We start from the raw sequence: 18,011 nt of genomic DNA on the forward strand, positions 1-18,011 counted from the left end.
AAGAGATGGGCAAAGCCTTCCAGAATGCAAGTTTTTGTTGTTGTTGGGTTTTTTTAGATTTTTCAAGGCAATGGGGTTAAGTGGCTTGCCCCAGGCCATACGGCTAGGTAATTATCAAGTGTCTGAGGTTGGATCTGAACCCAGGTACTCCTGACTCCAAGGCCGGTGCTGTTTTCACTTCGCCACCTAGCTGCCCCCCTAGACTTCAAGTTTTGTTAAATCCCTGAGATGTTGCTGATGTTTCTTTCCCTTTCTGTGCTTCTTGTGCTTGCTAAAAGCAAGGCCTATATAGTCCAACCAATTGTCTAGATTTAATTTTAACCAAATGTTCTCTCTGGGCCCACCATGGACAGGATAAGAGGGAATGTACTTTAATTACAAAGAGAGATTAGGGTTAGACATGAGAAGAACTTAAGATGTAAATGTTGTAAAAAGAACCTAAGAGTTCCGTGTTTCCTGGAAGTTTTTAAGGAAAAGTAGAATACAATATACACTTTTTGAATCTCAGAACCAAAAGACCATAGAGTCCTCTACTTTCAGGCAAGTAAAGATTTGTTGACACTTTCTGAAATGTTGGTTTCTTTTAAAATATATATATATAGTTGTGGGTGTGTGTCTGTATATAGATATAGGTATAAATGTAATGACTTCTATTTTTACATTATTTCTTCCCTTCCTTTATAGAAAAGCAAAACAGTCAAGTAAAACCAACACAGAAATGTTGCATTAACATCTGACAGAATATTCCACAGTATCCCACACCCATAGCCTTTTTTCCTGTCATAATGAATTACCCAGCATCTGACTATTATTTTCATTCATTCATAATCATTATTACATAGCATTTGAATTTTATTTTATCACTATTTTAATTTACATTATTGTAGTCATTCTGTATTATTTTCCCTGCTCATATAAAATGCTCATGCATTTTATAATTTTCCTGTACTTCTCTGAAATCTCCATATTCTGATTTTTTATGGCACATATGAAGTACCTACTCAGATTTAAGGAAGGAAGACTGTTCCAGCTCTGATTTCTTCTTAACTTATATCTGAATGTGTATATATGTATGGTATGCATGTATATATATTGTTCCCTGGACAGTAGGGATTTGAGACCTGGCTGGTATCCTGAAATTTATGGTTTAGAAAGACAAGCATTTCCTTTGAGTGATTTGGATTATTGCTGTCTCTGAACAGGAAAGTGAACTTCATTCACATCCTGGAGTTTTTAAAGGAATGCATCAGGTACAGACCTGACTTAGTCGAATGAATGAAGACTTACATGAATTGAGCAGCAGCAATGAGGAAGTTATCTCTGTCCCAATTGGTACTTAAAGGGCCTAGTTAGAAAGAATCCCAGTCTAAGGGCAAAAGGAGAAATTGAAAAAAAAAAGCTGAATCATGACCTTGAAAGGAGAGATTGAGGTTGGCCTTCAGACCTGATCTCAGATCATGAGTCAGAGGGAATCTACTTGGGTGTACACATGTCTTCAAGGACTAAGAAAAGTTCCAAATTGTCTATTCCCCTTCCTTCTCCCCATCTTTCCCTCTCTGAGACTATCCAGTAACAGTTACTATACTATATTCTTCTCGCCTCTTCTGTGTCATCATTTCCCTTATCCTTATTTACTTCAAATATGTAAAAGATGGTATGGTTTTGCTGTAAATATACAAAATTTAAATTAGGGCAGAGTTGGGGTAGCTAGGTGTCGCAGTGGATAAAGCACCGGCCCTGGAGTGAGGAGTACCTGAGTTCAAATCCGACCTCAGCCACTTAATAATTACTTAGTTGTGTGGCCACTTAACACCATAGCCTAGCAAAAACCTATAAATAAACAAACAGATAAATAAATTAGGGCAGAGTGTCCAAACTCTGAATGTTAAGGATTTTCCTGGGGGTGGAGATTTAATTACTATTAAGAGCAATTGCTATTAATAATTTTTCAGTTGCTAGAAATTCCACAAATAAAAGACATGGGGACTTGTGGACCTGTCCCTGGGATAAAAGTGAGCTAATTGTTGTAAGAGAAAGGAAAGGTGGAGAAAGGAAAGAATACACTTTAAACCAGAGAGGGGAGATAGGCAAAAGGCAAACTTGAAAAAGATTTATCTCCAGTCCCTTCCAGAATGAAGAAAGAAGAAATGGTTATTTTCACCAGTTGCACCTATAATAAGCCATACCATGCTTGTTAGTCTTTTTTTTTTAAAGGTTTTTGCAAGGCAAATGGGGTTAAGTGGCTTGCCCAAGGCCACACACCTAGGTAATTATTAAGTGGCTGAGGTCGGATTTGAACCCAGGTACTCCTGACTCCAGGGCCGGTGCTTTTTTATCCACTACACCACCTAGCCACCCCTACTTGTTAATCTTAATAGAACACCTAACTTCATTCTAATGGGAACAAGGCAATCAGCTCCTTGGTTAATTTTGGCTAACAAAGTCATTAGCTAATGCTGGGGAACTGAAGTCTCAATTTGATAGTACTAGAATAAAAGCCTTGGGAAGAAATGAACCCATTTGTTTCACTGAGGGGAGGAAGTTGGCTCACATTTTCCCTCACATTTCTCTGGTGCTATGAATAAGAGACCCAGTGCATATTAGAAAAATGCAAATCTTCTTGGCCACTTTTCATTTTTCCTTCCAGAACAGAGACTGGCATTTGTAAGATGGGGTGGAGTTAAAGTCCATGAGTTGACCCCAACTGGAAATGAATCCCTTGAGTTTATCCCAAGGATATCCTAGCCCTAGGATGCTTTGTACCTAATATTTGAACAGTCACCAAATATGATTTGGATCTTAAACCCAGCTGCAATTTCTGATGGGGATACCATAAAAAGAGTAGGATAGAATTGCCCCAAAACTGTAATGAATTTAGATTTGGAAGGTCATCCAGTTCAACTTTTTGCCTCTTTTTGTGAGCTAGCAAGACTTGCAAAGACTTGTTTCTGATCCATCAGAATTCTTTGGTCCTGTGAATTTTTTTGGTGGAAACAAGGGGGAGGTTTGTATAAGCAATATCACTGATTTAGGTAATTCCAGGTGTAGAATACACTAATACAGATGGCAATTTGTCTGTAATATATAGTCTTAGAGTTTACTGGAACATAGAGCGGTCAAGGGACTTGCCCATAATCACAACTGGTATGTGTCAGCTTTCCCTGACTCTCTGCACTATGCATTTGTTCTCTGATGTTCATTCATTGCAGTCTTAAGTGTCTTAATCTTGACTTTCTTGGTCTCTCTCCCATGATGTTCACACTCTTCCCTAAAACTAGCAGTCCAACCTCCTGGGGATTATTACATTGCTTTTCACACCTACTTTGAAATAACAGAATCTTTTGAGTTAGCAGATCCTCAGGGATGATTTTGTCTAGTAAAGAATGTTTTGGGGCGGCTAGGTGACTAAGTGGATAGAGCACCGGCCCTGGAGTCAGGAGTACTTTAGTTCAAATCCAGCCTCAGACACTTAATAATTACCTAGCTGTGTGGCCTTGGGCAAGCCACTCAACCCCATTTGCCTTGAAAAAAAAAAAGAAAGAAAGAATGTTGAGTCCTGGCCCTGGTGAGTTTAGGGGCATTTATTTCTGATAGGGTCTTGTGGATTGATTTTGGAAGAACTGACTAGCCAGAGTTATGCCACAAGGGAAGATCTTCAAGACTAAATTATATTTCTATCCTTACCCTTAGAGGGAAGAAGTCTTTCAGAGAGCAACTGGACTTTCATGGCCCCTTGGTGGTGGTGGTGGCGGGGAGGATGTGTTTTTTTAGGTAGCCTTGAAAGTGGGCCTGAGACTTCTGGCATCTCTTTCCCCTTGATTTAACATTATTGGAATCTGGCTGTCTAACTACAGCTTGTTACAGTAGAAAGATCACAGGAAATATCCTGTTTGTCATTTAAAGTGCTTACTGTCTGATTCCTACCTGTCTTTCCAGGTTGATTAACTGTCCACTCCCCTCTCCTCATTCTAGTTAAACTGGTCAACTTCATGTTCCCCATACCCTGCTGCTATACCTCTGTTTAGGTTGTCCACCATACTTGGAACATTCTTCAACTTTTAGAATTCCTAACTTTTTTCAGTGATGAGCTGGAGGTCAAACTTTTTCAACAAGTCTTTCCTTTTTTTTTTCAAAATTGTTAATGCCCAATTCTTCTAGATTTGAGGAAATTTGTAAGCTTTATTTAGGGCAGCTAGGTGATACAGTGGATAGAATGCCAAGTTTGGATTCAGAGTTCAAATTTGGCCTCAGATACTTACTAGTTGTGTGTCCCTAGACAAGTCACTTAAGCCAGTCTGCCTCAGTTTCCTTATCTGTAAAATGAGCTAGAGAAGGAAATTGAAAACCACTCCAATATTTTTGCCAAGAAAACCCAAAACAGGGTCACAAAGAATCAAATATGACTGGAAGGACTAAAAAACTATTCTGCATTTACCCATTTTTGAGCATGTTTTATCCCATTAGAGTGTTAACTCCCTGTAAGTAGGGACTCACTTTTGTATTTGTTATCTCATATGGTCTAGCACAATGCCTAAAATTTAGTTGGCCCTTAATGCTTAATGACTGATAACTTACACCTGGGGAAGGCTGCAAAGTTGGTGAAAGATCTTAACCAGTCATTCCTGCAATGTTTAAAAAACTAGAAATGTTTATTTAACCTGGAGAAGTAGGGGGGGCTAGGTGTCGTAGTGGATAGAGCACCAGTCTTGGAGTCAGGAGTATCTGGGTTCAAATGCAGTCTCAGACACTTAATAATTACCTAGCTGTGTGGCCTTGGGCAAGCCACTTAACCCCATTTGCCTTGCAAAAAAAAAACCTAAAAAAAAAAAACCTGGAGAAGTGGAGACAAGGGAGACATGATACATGTTCAAAAATTTGAAGGACTTTTATATGTGAAAAACTTATTCTGCTTGCCCTAGAGGTCAAAACCAGGAGCACTAATTGGAAGCTGTCATCCGGCAAATTTAGTTTTATTTCCTAGAAGCAGTAAAAGGTTCCTAACTTTTAAAATTGCCCCAAAGAGGACTGATCTGCCTCTGTAAGGCAGTGGGGCTACCCTTCATTAGAGGTCTTCAAGCAGAGGTTGAACAGATCATTTATCTAATATTATAAATATAGTAGAAATTCCTTTTAGGTATGGGTTGCCTTAGGTACTGCTCTAGCACATAGTAGGTTAACAAATGCTTGTTGTTGGATTGGCTGAGACATCCACTGAGATCTCTTACACTCCAAGATTCTGTGGATCACATTCCTCAACCTTCCTAGTTCTTTTTTCATTTCAAGTCCTGTTGGCTTTGTAGAAATTGTTTTTACAGGCTTCTTGAGGAGGGAAGTGACATCATGTGGTCTCTTCAGCTGTGCCAACCCAGAGTGGTGGAGGGGAATGGATTTCCGTAATTTGTGCTTTTAATTCAGTTGACGTTTGGCATTCCAATAGCAAACATCTGGCAGTGAATTTGCCAACCAATGTATCACTCTTGATCTCAAACCCAGATATTGTTTTAATGGCAAAAATAAAATCTGAACCAACTAAAGGAGAGGCTGTGTTTTTCTGACTTGGTGCAGCTGTAACAATAGTTGGGTTAAGAATGCCTCTCTCCCTTCTTGCCTCTGGTTTCTAAAATCATACAGAGCAAGGGGTGTTATGGACCCTTTTGGAAGTCTGGTAAAGTTATGAACCCTTTCTCAAAATATTTTAAACATATAAGATAAATACACAGAATTAGAAAGGAAATTAATTTCATTGGAATAATAGTCATTGAAATATTTTTTTAAAAATATATTAACAGACCCCCCGCCCCCCCCAGTTAAGATGTAAAGAGACCTTCCCTGCTTTACCTGCTTTAACTCTGAGCAATTCAGAAGACAAAGAGCCATACTCAGTCTTGCAGCCTATCAATAGGCTCCTTTTATGAGCTCAGAAGCTCCTTTTATGAAAGAAGTTCTTGGATTTCTACCGGGGTGCTAATGGTTGTTTTATAAAACCATTGTCCCTCTCCTCTGCCAGACACATAGAGGGAGTTTTTGCATTGTGACATCTCTGTCCTCTCTATTCTTCAGTCTGTTATTCTGGGTTTACAAATGCTTGATGATTGATGAGGCTTCACCTTGTGAGTGTCTCTGATTCTTTCTTGCCTACATCTGTCTCTCTTTATTTCCCTGTTCTTTATATATCCAGAAAATCATAGAAACACAAAATTTTAGAACTGAAAGGGACTTTATGGATGACCTAGTCCAACTCCTTCAGTTTACAGAACAAGAAACTGAGGCTCAGAGAGGAGAAGATGCTTACTATAAGGTTATAAAACTTGCCTTTCTCTCCGATTTCTGAAAGGAACCTCAAAAATCAGTCTGTAAATTCAACTCTTTCACAGAATATCCATACTCCTTTTTTTTTCTTTTCCTTGTTCTTATTTCATCACCACTTTCTAATCCACTACTATCTCTTCTTTAATCTCTCTATCATTCAGGACACCTAAATCTATTTCTCTTCTTATTTTCACTCACATTCAGCTCCCAACTATATTTCAGACCTGACAGTACCTCTGAGAGGATTGACTAATTTCAGTTTGTTTCTCTTGAGTCTCTAACATCATTACATAAGGAGGACTGTGTAAAACTATAATTTGGGAACAACACAAGGAAGCAAAGAGGGTCCATTCATTCTGGATGCTGCCTTACCCTTGTCTTTTAATAAACTATCATGATAAACTGAAAAATGTAATACAGCACAAAATAATTTACTTTCCCTATCCTTATGCTTGTGGACTCTGGCATAGTGCTTCACAGCAGAGCTGATTTTATGTGGTTAAACTCAAACTATATGAAACCCTCAGAATGGATGAGTTCTAATAAGCTAGAGATTTGCCCCCTTAAGCACCAAAACTTTTTTTCATATTTTTAACCAATATGGAAGAAATTTTTTTTAAAATGTAGCATATCCTACCTACCTTACTATGTGATAACTTTCCTTTTATTTTTTTTTATTTTTTTTAGGTTTTTTTTGCAAGGCAAATGGGGTTAAGTGGCTTGCCCAAGGCCACACAGCTAGGTCATTATTAAATGTCTGAGGTCGGATTTGAACTCAGGTACTCCTGACTCCAAGGCCAGTGCTCTATCCACTGTGCCACCTAGCCACCCCTCTTTCCTTTTATATACTGAACAAAATTTAAACTTTTTTTGGTGACTCAGAAATATTATTACAAACATCATATAATTATGCTTTCATAGCCCATAGAAATATAAGAGGTCATTTGTACCTATCCAGAATGGCCCCCTCCCACTGTGCTTTTTGAGTTCTTAAGTCTGTAGTTTATGGTTTTTCCTGTCTTTTTCCTTGCTGTTAGCTGGCAGTTCTTCCTATTATCAACACAGCTGCCATAACAGCCTTTCTTCCTTCCCACCCCTTTTAAATTTACTATTCCTAATATACTATGGACTTGGAAACCTTAAACTAAGAACTAAGCTTATTTGAATTGTGTATAAAGTAGGAGTAAATAGGCACCTGAATACAGACAGGACCTATGAGGCTCTCCCTTAAGCAAAGTGAATGAGCCTTCTTAGTACATAGATGTTGTTAGCATCTCTTTTGGTTGCCCAGAGGCTTTTCTGCTTCCTTTCTGATTTGGGCTAGATCAGCAGTTATTGTCTAAAAGCTGAGTTCCTGATAGGTGAGGTGTTCACTCTATAACCAGAATTATGATTTTAATACTATGTTTATTATCTGATAAGCAGTTATACAGGAACCAATGACCATCCCATATAACTATCACAACATAGATAATTGGTTAGATAATTTAGTATTGAAATTAAATAAAATATCAAGTCAACACATTGCTTAATTGTTGCATAGCATGCAAATTCTTTAAGCATCTGATTAGGCATAGATGTTAAAGGAAATGGAAAGACTCATAGATAAACTTAATTTTTGTAGTTAACCAATCCTGCTGGGTTTTGATGACTCTGGAATATTATTTGGTAACTCCAGAACCATCCTGCTGACTGGCTAACTATAAAGTACTCCCACTCTAGCTTTTAAGACCCAAATCTTGTGATTTAGTGAGACACTCCCAGGCTAGGGCTGGGACTAAAAGTCAGAGATTATTAGAGCTTGAAATACCCTCAAAAGTAGTCCTACTTCTTAAAGGAGAAAACTGAGAACCAGAATGGGGAAGGGTCTTGCTGAAGGTCAGATGGCCTGTGAGTGGCAGAACTGGAACTCAAATTCAAATCTGATGAGTCTTAGTCATATGAGGTAGCAGTTCTTAGAGAAGGTGGATTGGTCCCCAGAAACTTGGGGAGTTATGGAAATTTAAATTAAGCCACAGTATCTTCTCTTTTTAATTACGTTACTTGTACTCCTCAACCTCCTGAACTAATGATTATTAAAATTATCTCTAATGTTCTTAGACTTAGCATTTTGATCCTAAAGTCCTCCTCCAAAGCTATTAGAGGATTTGTGTGACATCATACAAAGACTGATAAGATTTGGACTCAGAAAAGACCTGGGTTTCATTGCCAGGTATCAGGACGTGTGACTTCAGATTTAATGAGGATGAATTTTGCATGTTAACTCGTAGAATGCTTAAGTTGGAAAGCACCTTAATGCAATCATCCTTCTCTCCTTATAATTATACTGTGTGTACTCTGTGTTTTTAAAATTATGTCACCCAAGTTGGTTAACTTTGCTGAAATGTCTTTTGCTCTATTCTTATTCTTTGTTTTAAAGGGTGGTTCTACGAGGGTGATGTAAAAAGTATCAATTAAATATTATTTGAAAAGAAAAGTGAAATCAACAAAAAATTTTAGAAAAATTTTGCAACTTTTCATTCCAGAAGTTTACTCAAGGATGCTAGTCATGTAAGAATTAATTATCTTTCCTGGTAAAATTTCTCTGTGGGGAAATAATTTTTCCTGTGGTTTCTTCTGTATCCTTTCTGATCTGAGAAATAAGCATCAAGGAAGAATGTAAGTTACTGGAGGGAATAGACTTTTCATTTTATCTTTGTTTTCCCTAGTATAGAGATGTCAAACCCTCTGCTAGCAGGTGGCATTGTGGGTCCGAATACTCCCTAGTACCACCTAAACTAGATTAAAATGTAATTGGGAAATATTTATCAAAACAAATAAAAATACAAAGAACATAGAGTATGTTAACATGTTGTTTTCTAAGTCAGGCTCATAGGATTCCTTAGATATGGATTAGTGACCTTGACATCACTGCCCTAGAATATAGTTGCTTAATAAACACTTGTTGAATGTTTATTGAACTAATGTAAATTCCTATTCAAATATGGCAAATCTTTTTATATATATACTCTTTTCTGAGCTTTCCATCTTGAGGCTTAACTTCAGAAATATCCTAATTTCAGAGAAAAAAGAATATAATATACCAAAGTCTTTGAGATGCAACCAAGATAGTCTTAAAGTAAAAATTTTTCAAAATACTTTCATCAACAAAAGAACAAATAAATGGAGAATGTAACTAAAAATAAAAGAAAACCAAAAAAATACCAAATCAACAACTTAAATAGAAATTCTGTAGTTCAAAGAAAAGATTATAAAATTGAAAGTAAAAAATGAACTAATAAAACTAAGAGCTAATTTAAAAAATATATAAACTTGTCTAATTTAACAGATAAAACCAAATTGTCAGCATCAAAAAAATGAAACATTTCACAACAAATAAAATTAAGAAAATTATTAGAAATAATTTTGTTCAATTATATACCAATAAAACTGATGATTTATATGAAGTAAATGAGTATTTACAGAAATAAAATCAATAGAAAAATTAATTTCTTAGAATTATCAGAAAAGGAAATCGAACATATGAATTCCTAAAGGAAAGAAAAATCTAGTACCACTTGAATTTGAAAATGAATTCTTTTCAGCCTTCAAGGAACAATGAATTCCTACATGGCATAAACTGTAAACTGCTCAAAAATAAAAGGATGGAGTAACAGAAACTTGGGAAGACTTTACATGAATCAAGGCACTGAATTTATGCAGAGAAAAAAATGACTTTTGCACTTTTTTTGTATCCCCTGACTTAGTACAATGACATAGTAGGTTCTTAATAAATACTTGTCAAGTGACAATGAAATGAGAACCAGGAAAATTTATACAATGACTACAGTATCATAAATAAAAACAACTTATCATTGTGAACTGTGATCAATTCAGTGATTCACAGGAACAAAAGTATGGATATGGAAGAAATCAGTGTGTGTTTTAAGGATAGAAAGTTCATTTGATTGGAGCACCAAATATATGGAGAGGAGTAACATGATTTAAAGTTTGAAGGATTTATATCATATTTCTTTACTTTTTATGGCACCAGACTGTAGAGGATCTTGACTACCAGGCAAAGGAATTTGCATAATAAAGATTATTCTGAAAGTAGGAATAGGTATGGGATAGATATAAAGGGAAAGAAAATCTCTCTGAGCAAATAATAAAACCTGTAGTTGTTACCATTAAATGAGATTATGTTTGAGAAAGTATTTTTATATAGGTTTTTGGCTAGACAATGGGATTAAATGGCTTGCCCAAGGCCACACAGCGGGGTAATTATTAAGTGTGTAAGGTCAGATTTGAACTCAGGTACTCCTGACTCCAGGGCCAGTGCTCCATCCACTATGCCACCTAGCCATCCCTTGAGAAAGTATTTTACAAAGAGTAAGATGCTTTATAATTATCAACTATTATTATGGGTCAGTTAGGTGGCTTGGTGGATAGAGTGCCAGGCTCAGAGTCAAGACTCAACTTTCTGGGTTCAAATCTAACCTCAGACAATTGTGTGATGCTGGGAAAATCACTTAACCCTGTTTGCCTCAGTTTCTTCATCTTTAAAATGAGTTGAAGAAGAAAATGACCATCCACTCCAATATGTTTGCCAAGAAAATCTCAGATAGGGTCACAAAGAGTCAGACATGACTTCAATAACTGAACAACAACAAATTGTTATTATTTTACATATTTAGAAATCAATATTTTTCTTCTATCACCAATCACGCCATAAAGTGTTGACTGGCTGAACGAATGAAAGTCTTTAGTGTTGAGGGCCTGCAGATATGGCTGGGATTTTGCATACAGCATTATCATTATCTTCTCCAAATCTTCTCCTTTAAATATATTTCTTTTGAGAGTACTATCAACCTTTTAGGGAATGAGTTATCAAATTCTGGTGATGGATAATTCTACTTCCATATCTTCACTTATCTCCCTTCCATTCACATAGGCACCAACCTAGTTCAGAATCATATATCTTACCTGGACTTTGGCTAGCTTCCTAGTTAGACTCCTAGCTTCAATTGTCTCTTTTCAATCTATCCTCTATACCAATGATGTCAAGCTCAAATAGAAATGGGGTCACCAAACAATATATGGATCTCTGCTGACTGCATACATACTGACTTAGAAAACCACATATTTATATTATCTAGGTCCTATTGTATCTTAATTTTGTTAAATATGTCTCAATTACCTTTTAATCTGGTTCTAGCTATAAAAGAGTCTTGCCTGCTTCCAGACAGCAGGCTGACTTTGTTATGTCCAGGTTGACACCTTTGCCCCACACAGCTGCAACCACAGTTTTCCCAAAGCACAGACCTGACCTCATCTCAACTCTCCTCCTCAAGAGGCTTCAGTGTTTTGCTGTTATTTCTGGGATAAAATACCAACTTCCACCACAGAAGCATAGATGTTGTTTGGCATCAAAGAGACATTAATGCTCTTTTTTATCTCTGATGGTGGGCAAAGAGAGGTAAACTAAAACCGCTGCTCCTCACTCTCCCCTCCATCAACTAATTGAACTCCCCCCCCCCAAAAAAAGGCCTGTACTGATTCTTCCAATTCTTCCAATCAGCCATATTGCTGATTTTCAGATTTTCTAACCATCTCTTTATCTGTTTTTTACAGTGATCAGAGCCAAAGCTGTCAGTGGGAAAGAAGTGGATTCTGGAAATGATATTTATGGAAATCCCATCAAAAGGATTCAGTATGAGATCAAACAGATAAAGGTAACCAGTATCTTCAACTGCATCACTTTCATCACACTATACTTCTATGAAATGGGAGATTAAAAGACTTCCAGGAAATAAAGTACTCCACATAATGGTATTTAACCTTTTGTGAACCCCAGAACACTTCACATGTGATGAAACTCTGGACTCCACAGGTAGCCCAGTATATAATTGGATTGGAGCTAATATATATTAGTTTGATATTTTGAAAGATCAGTGTTTTCTTGAACATAATAGTTAAAGTCCTGGACTTGAATTTGAGAGATTATGAAAACATTAAAATGCTATAGAAATGTTGTTGCATTTACCCAAGTGCTAACAATGCACTCACATTTCTTTCTTTTCACAATTAGCATGGACAAAATTTATCACTTGGTTCTTAATCTCTTTAGATTTTTTTTTTTTTGCAAGGCAATGGGGTTAAGTGGCTTGCCCAAGACCACACAGCTAGGTAATTATTAAGGTCTGAGGCCAGATTTGAACTCAGGTACTCCTGCTCCAGGGCTGGTGCTCTATCCACTGTGCCACCTAGCCACCCAGTTCTTAATCTCTTAATAGTTATGAGTCTTTATTTATGTAATATATGTAAAGGAGGGGAGAAAGAGAAGGAGGGAGGGAAAGAACTGGGAACTCAAAAATTAAAAAGAAATGTTAAGAATTGTTTTAATATATAATTGGAGGGAAATTTATGTGTGTGTATATACATATATGTGTGTGTATAATATATATATATATATATGAATAAAGTGATTTGCAAACATTAAAGTGCCATATAAATATCAGCTGTTATCATATCATCATCATGGTAACTCTTTCTGTCCTGAGTTATGTTTGTCTTTTAAAAAAAAATTTATGTGTGTGTGTATACATATACACATATATGTGTGTGTAATATGTGTATGGTGTGTGTGTATCATGTGACCCACAAACTCAATTTCTCCTGGATAGCCTTTAAGAAATCAAGAGTTGAACCCTCTAAGAATCTCTCTCATTCCAAGGTGTAGACTAAGAGAAGGGATTTAGTGGAGGGAAGTGTGTTTTCAAAAATATAGAAGAGCCTAATTGAATATAGATGAATTCTCAAAAAGTTGTACATAAAATTAAGTTTTAGCAATGCAAATGTTATTTTTCTGTGATTTACATGTGCATTTTTTTTTAGGTTTTTGCGAGGCAAATGGGGTTAAGTGGCTTGCCCAAGGCCACATGACTAGGTAATTATTAAGTGTCTGAGACTGGATTTGAACCCAGGTACTCCTGACTCCAAGGCTGGTGCTTTAACCACTATGGCGCCTAGCCGTCCCACATGTGTATTTTAATGGATGCTTTTTTTCCCTCATTTTTGAATCCTTGTCAGTTGACCTGTGTTTTCTTTTAACTTTAAGTTACCAAATTGAAAATGATTAGCCTAGTATTTACACTAGACCTGTGGCTGGAATATCATTATAATAATAATGAATGCTGTCATGCACATAGTGTTTAAAGTTTATAAAGTGTTTCACACAAATCATCTCATTCAAGCCTCCCAATGATCTCATGAGTACTATGGATGTTATTAATCCTCATTTTCTACCATAAGGAAACTGAGACTTGGGGAAGTTAAATGACTTGCCCACAATCACCCAACTAATAAATATTGAGATCACATTCAAACTCAGGTCTTCCTGATTTTAAGTTTACCATCTAATTCTACATAGGACCTCTGATTTCCTACTGCGTAGGGAATAATGAACTTGTTCTCCCTACTATTGGGGTGCTTACCATCTTTTTCAGAAGACAGTACATACATACATGGGACAAGCAAAAAATATCTTAGGATTATATCAGTGCTGCTTGAAGATGGTAGAATGACTGCTAAGAACTTAAGTAGTTTTGAGAAGAGAAAGATTATTGGTGTTCTGAGTGGTCAGAGGAAGTTTCATAGCAGATGGATTAACTGTACTGAGCTTTACAGAATGAGTAGTGAAGAAATGAAAAGAGCACAAAAATGATTGTTTCTCATAAGTAGGAGAAAATAAGATGGTAGGCCAAATGGTTATTAGCAGGATTGAATGATAACTTTTATTTTTTAATCAAGTTGAGAAGACAGGCATATTTGAAGGCAGGAGAGAAGAAATTATTGGAAAGAGAGATTAAAGGAAGTTGGAGAGGGAAGGGGTGTGAGACAGCACCACCTCTCAGTAAGAAGCTGAGAAAGGAGGAGATCCAGAGCAGAGATGTTAGGAACACTTGCATTCAAATCTTGCCTCACACATGAGCTAGACTCTTAACCACTCTCAACCTCAATTTCCTCTTCTGTAAATGGAGATATGATACCTTACAGGGTTTTTGTGACAATCAAATGATAAAATATATAAATAACACTTTGCAAGCCTCAAAGTGCCATAGAAATGCCAGCTATCATCATTATCTTCATCATTATAGATGAATGCAACTGATCATTCAGGTGCTGTCCTTGTGCCAGGGAGAAAACTAGATGGCTTAGTGGGTAAAGTGCTGGACCAGAGTCAGTAAGATCTGAGTTCACATCTAGCCTCAGATAGTTGTGATACTGGGTAAGTCACTTAGCCTCTGTTTGCTTTAATCCACTGGTGAAGGAAATGGCAAACCACTCCATCACCTTTGCCAAGAAAATCCCCTGACAGCATGGGATGCTATGGCCAACAGGGTCGTGAAGAGTCAGATGCAACTGAACAACAATGTGTCAAGGCTTTACTAGCTGATGAAGACATAAAAACAAAAGCAGATTAGTTCCTGCCCTCAAAGAAACTTTATAAAATAAAATGCATACTTCCACCACAGAAACATAGATCATACTTAATATTAAAAGACATTATAGGGGGCAGCTAGGTGGTGCAGTGAATAGAGCACCAGCCCTGGAGTCAGGAGTACCTGAGTTCAAATCTGGCCTCAGACACTTAATTACCTAGTTGTGTGGCCTTGGGCAAGCCACTTAACCCTATTGCCTTACAAAAACCTAAAAAAAAAGACATTATAGCTTTTTTATCTCTAGCAGGTTAGCTGTTATCATTAGCTGAGACATCTTGTTCATCTATAAGGAGATAATATATTTGTAAAATGAGATGTTTGCTATATCAACATTAGTTATTTTACTTAATATAAAGGCAAATACAAAAATATATATACAAGGAAACATTGAAGAAAGAAAGTGGTAGAAGTTGCCACTTGGGATTAACCTTGGGGAAAAATATGGATTCTAAAAAATAAAGGACGAAGAGGGATTTTTATCAAAAACACTTAACACAGCCAGTGCAAAGACATGGTGATGGAATATATTGAACTTGTCATGTATAAGGTACAATAAAAAGACTAATTTGACTGGACTATAATACTCACAAAGAGAAATCATGTTTAATAAGCCTGGAAAGGCAAGCTTGGGCTGGGTTGTGAACATTTGGAATAGGAATTGACATTTGATTCTATTTTTTTTTTTAAAGTAATTGAAGTTAAATGACTTGCCCAGGATCACATTGTTAGTGTCTGAGACACTAACTTGCCACTAACTATACTAGCCAAAGTGTACTAAATACTGTAATGCTAAATAGGGCAATGCTAAAGCCCTGCCCTCAAGGAGCTTCTATTCTTTTTTTTTTTTAGGTTTTTTGCAAGGCAAATGGGGCTAAGTGGCTTGCCCAAGGCCACACAGCTAGGTTTGAACCTAGGTACTCCTGACTCCAGGGCTGGTGCTTTATCTACTGCACCACCTAGCTGCCCTGACATTTGATTCTAGAAATGATTGGGAACCACTGAAGTATATTGAGTCGATTAGACTTGCACTTTTAACATATCTTTGGAAGGGAAGAGAGTTGAGGCAAGATCAATTTTGCTATCTTTGCAAAGACAGTGGTTAAAGACTATGTGAGTAGGAAGAAAGGTATGGATACAAAAGAGCAGTAGCAAAAAGATCTGACCACTGATTTACTATGAAGTGAGAGGGAGGAATCAAAGTTGATCCTGAGGTTGTGATCTAGGTGACTAGAAGGTTGATGGTGCCCTTGACAGAAATAGGGAAGCAACTCAGGAAAATATATATTCAAGGACTTTTACACTATGAGTTCTTTTATTTATGGAAGACTCTTCTTAATCAAATCCACTTTTCATTGTTTTTTCTTAAATTTGAGTATATCTTTACTGTTACATTGAAGTTTCATGAGACGTAGTGATTATCACATTGAGCAAGTGATAAATTGTGTTGACGCAGCCGAAAATGAGAGTTAAAAATATGGAGCCATCTCATACTAAATGCTGTCATTCAGGGAAGACAAGATGGGAAGAATATTAGGCATGAGTTTGATAAAAGAGTGATTGAAGAGTATGAATCAGGAACTGGTATGAAGGAAGTCCATAATGAAGAAAGGCTAATACAGAAGGCCTCAGCTTATTGGTTTGGGGAGTTCAATCAAAGGGAATTCAAAAGCAATGATTGCAGCAGAATCACAGGGAGGCTCTGTACATGGGCTCTAAAATTAATGATGTTGGCAAATTTGCTTATCCACTGCAACTCTTGAGAAACAGAAGATATTCCTTTTTTTTAGTTTTTTTGCAAGGCAAATGGGGTTAAGTGGCTTGCCCAAGGCCACACAGCTAGGTAATTATTAAGTGTCTGAGACCGGATTTGAACCCAGGTACCCCTGCCTCCAAGGCCGGTGCTTTATCCACTACACCACCTAGCCGCCCCAACAGAAGATATTCTTAAAGCACAGTTCTGACTCCTTCATCCCCCTAGTTAAAAACTTAAGTAGTTCCCTGCTTCCTCTATAGGGGCAAATAAGGTGGCACAGTGATAGTGCCAGACCTGGAGTCAGAAAGACTCACTTGAGTGTAAATCTGACCTCAGATACTCACTAGCTGTGTGACCCTGGACAAGTCACATCATCCTGTTGGCCTCAGTTCTTCATCTGTAAAATGAACTAGAGAAGGAAATGGCAAACCAATCCAATATCTCCACCAAGAAAAGCCCAAATAGGATCATGAAGAGTCAGACACAACTGAAAATTTGAATATTTTCTCACTAATAAAATATACATTCCTCTTTTGATCATTTAAATATTTTCACAATTGAAACTTTTTTCTTTTATTTTCTTGCCTTTCTTTCTGAAGTTATTTCATATAATTCTCCCTTACTCTGTGATCCAGTCAATTAACATACTTGCTATTTGCAAGACATTCCATTGCCCATTTCTCTGCATTGGTACATAATGTGCCCCATTTCTGGAATATTTTCCCTTGTCAATTCCACCCTTGGAACCCCTAACACCTTTCAAAAGTCAGCTCAGGTAGCACCTGCTATACTAAGCCTTTTCTGATTTTCCACCTGTTAGGACTCTCCTCCCAACCCATTATATAGCATATAGTAATGTTAAATATATTAATCATAATAAATATAATTTTATACATGCTTTTTGTTACTCATAAGTGTACATTCTTGTATCTTTCCATCTTCAACATTAACTCTTCAAGGACAGGCTGTTTCATTTATGTTACTGTGTCCCTAGCACTTTGTATAGTGCCTTGGCACAAAAAAAAATGTCACTTAACTTTAATTTGTCAACCCCCTAAACTAGATGATCTGAGTTTTGTTCTACATGAAGTCCTTCAGCAATTCACTGAATCTGAGGATGATAGTTTTTTAACTTCTCTTGCTCACTTTGTGATCCATATAAACCTCTCAACCAGCTGTTTTCCCTCCATGCCTTTACCTGGGCATGTAATGCTCATACCTGAAGTGCAGTCCCTACCCCCCCCCACACACACACACACCTCTTGTAACCCTGAAGTCCCTTGAAGGCTCAACGAGAGTGCCACCTGTCACTTTCCTCAGGAATTACTTTTTCTCACCCCTTCCTTAGGAAGGCAAGGCAAGGACTGGTTTTGTTTTTGTCCATTCCTAAAACCAAGTAGTAAATATTTAATGAACTGATTATTGTCATTGAAGGTTGGAGTATTCAGTTGAAGATTGTTTTGTAG

At 37.0% G+C, this 18,011-nt stretch overlaps 1 protein-coding gene across 1 annotated transcript in view; it reads left to right on the top strand.

The window, feature by feature from the left end:
• The window catches only part of TIMP2 (TIMP metallopeptidase inhibitor 2), an 84,591-nt gene that overhangs the window by 41,348 nt on the left and 25,232 nt on the right, over positions 1-18,011 (top strand). The window contains exon 2 of the mRNA XM_074225026.1: positions 11,923-12,023. Within this exon, the coding sequence (XP_074081127.1) occupies positions 11,923-12,023 (101 nt within the window). The remainder of the gene's footprint in view (positions 1-11,922; positions 12,024-18,011) is intronic.

The sequence above is a fragment of the Macrotis lagotis genome, chromosome 2 (assembly GCF_037893015.1).
Source record: "Macrotis lagotis isolate mMagLag1 chromosome 2, bilby.v1.9.chrom.fasta, whole genome shotgun sequence".
NCBI lineage: Eukaryota > Metazoa > Chordata > Mammalia > Peramelemorphia > Peramelidae > Macrotis > Macrotis lagotis.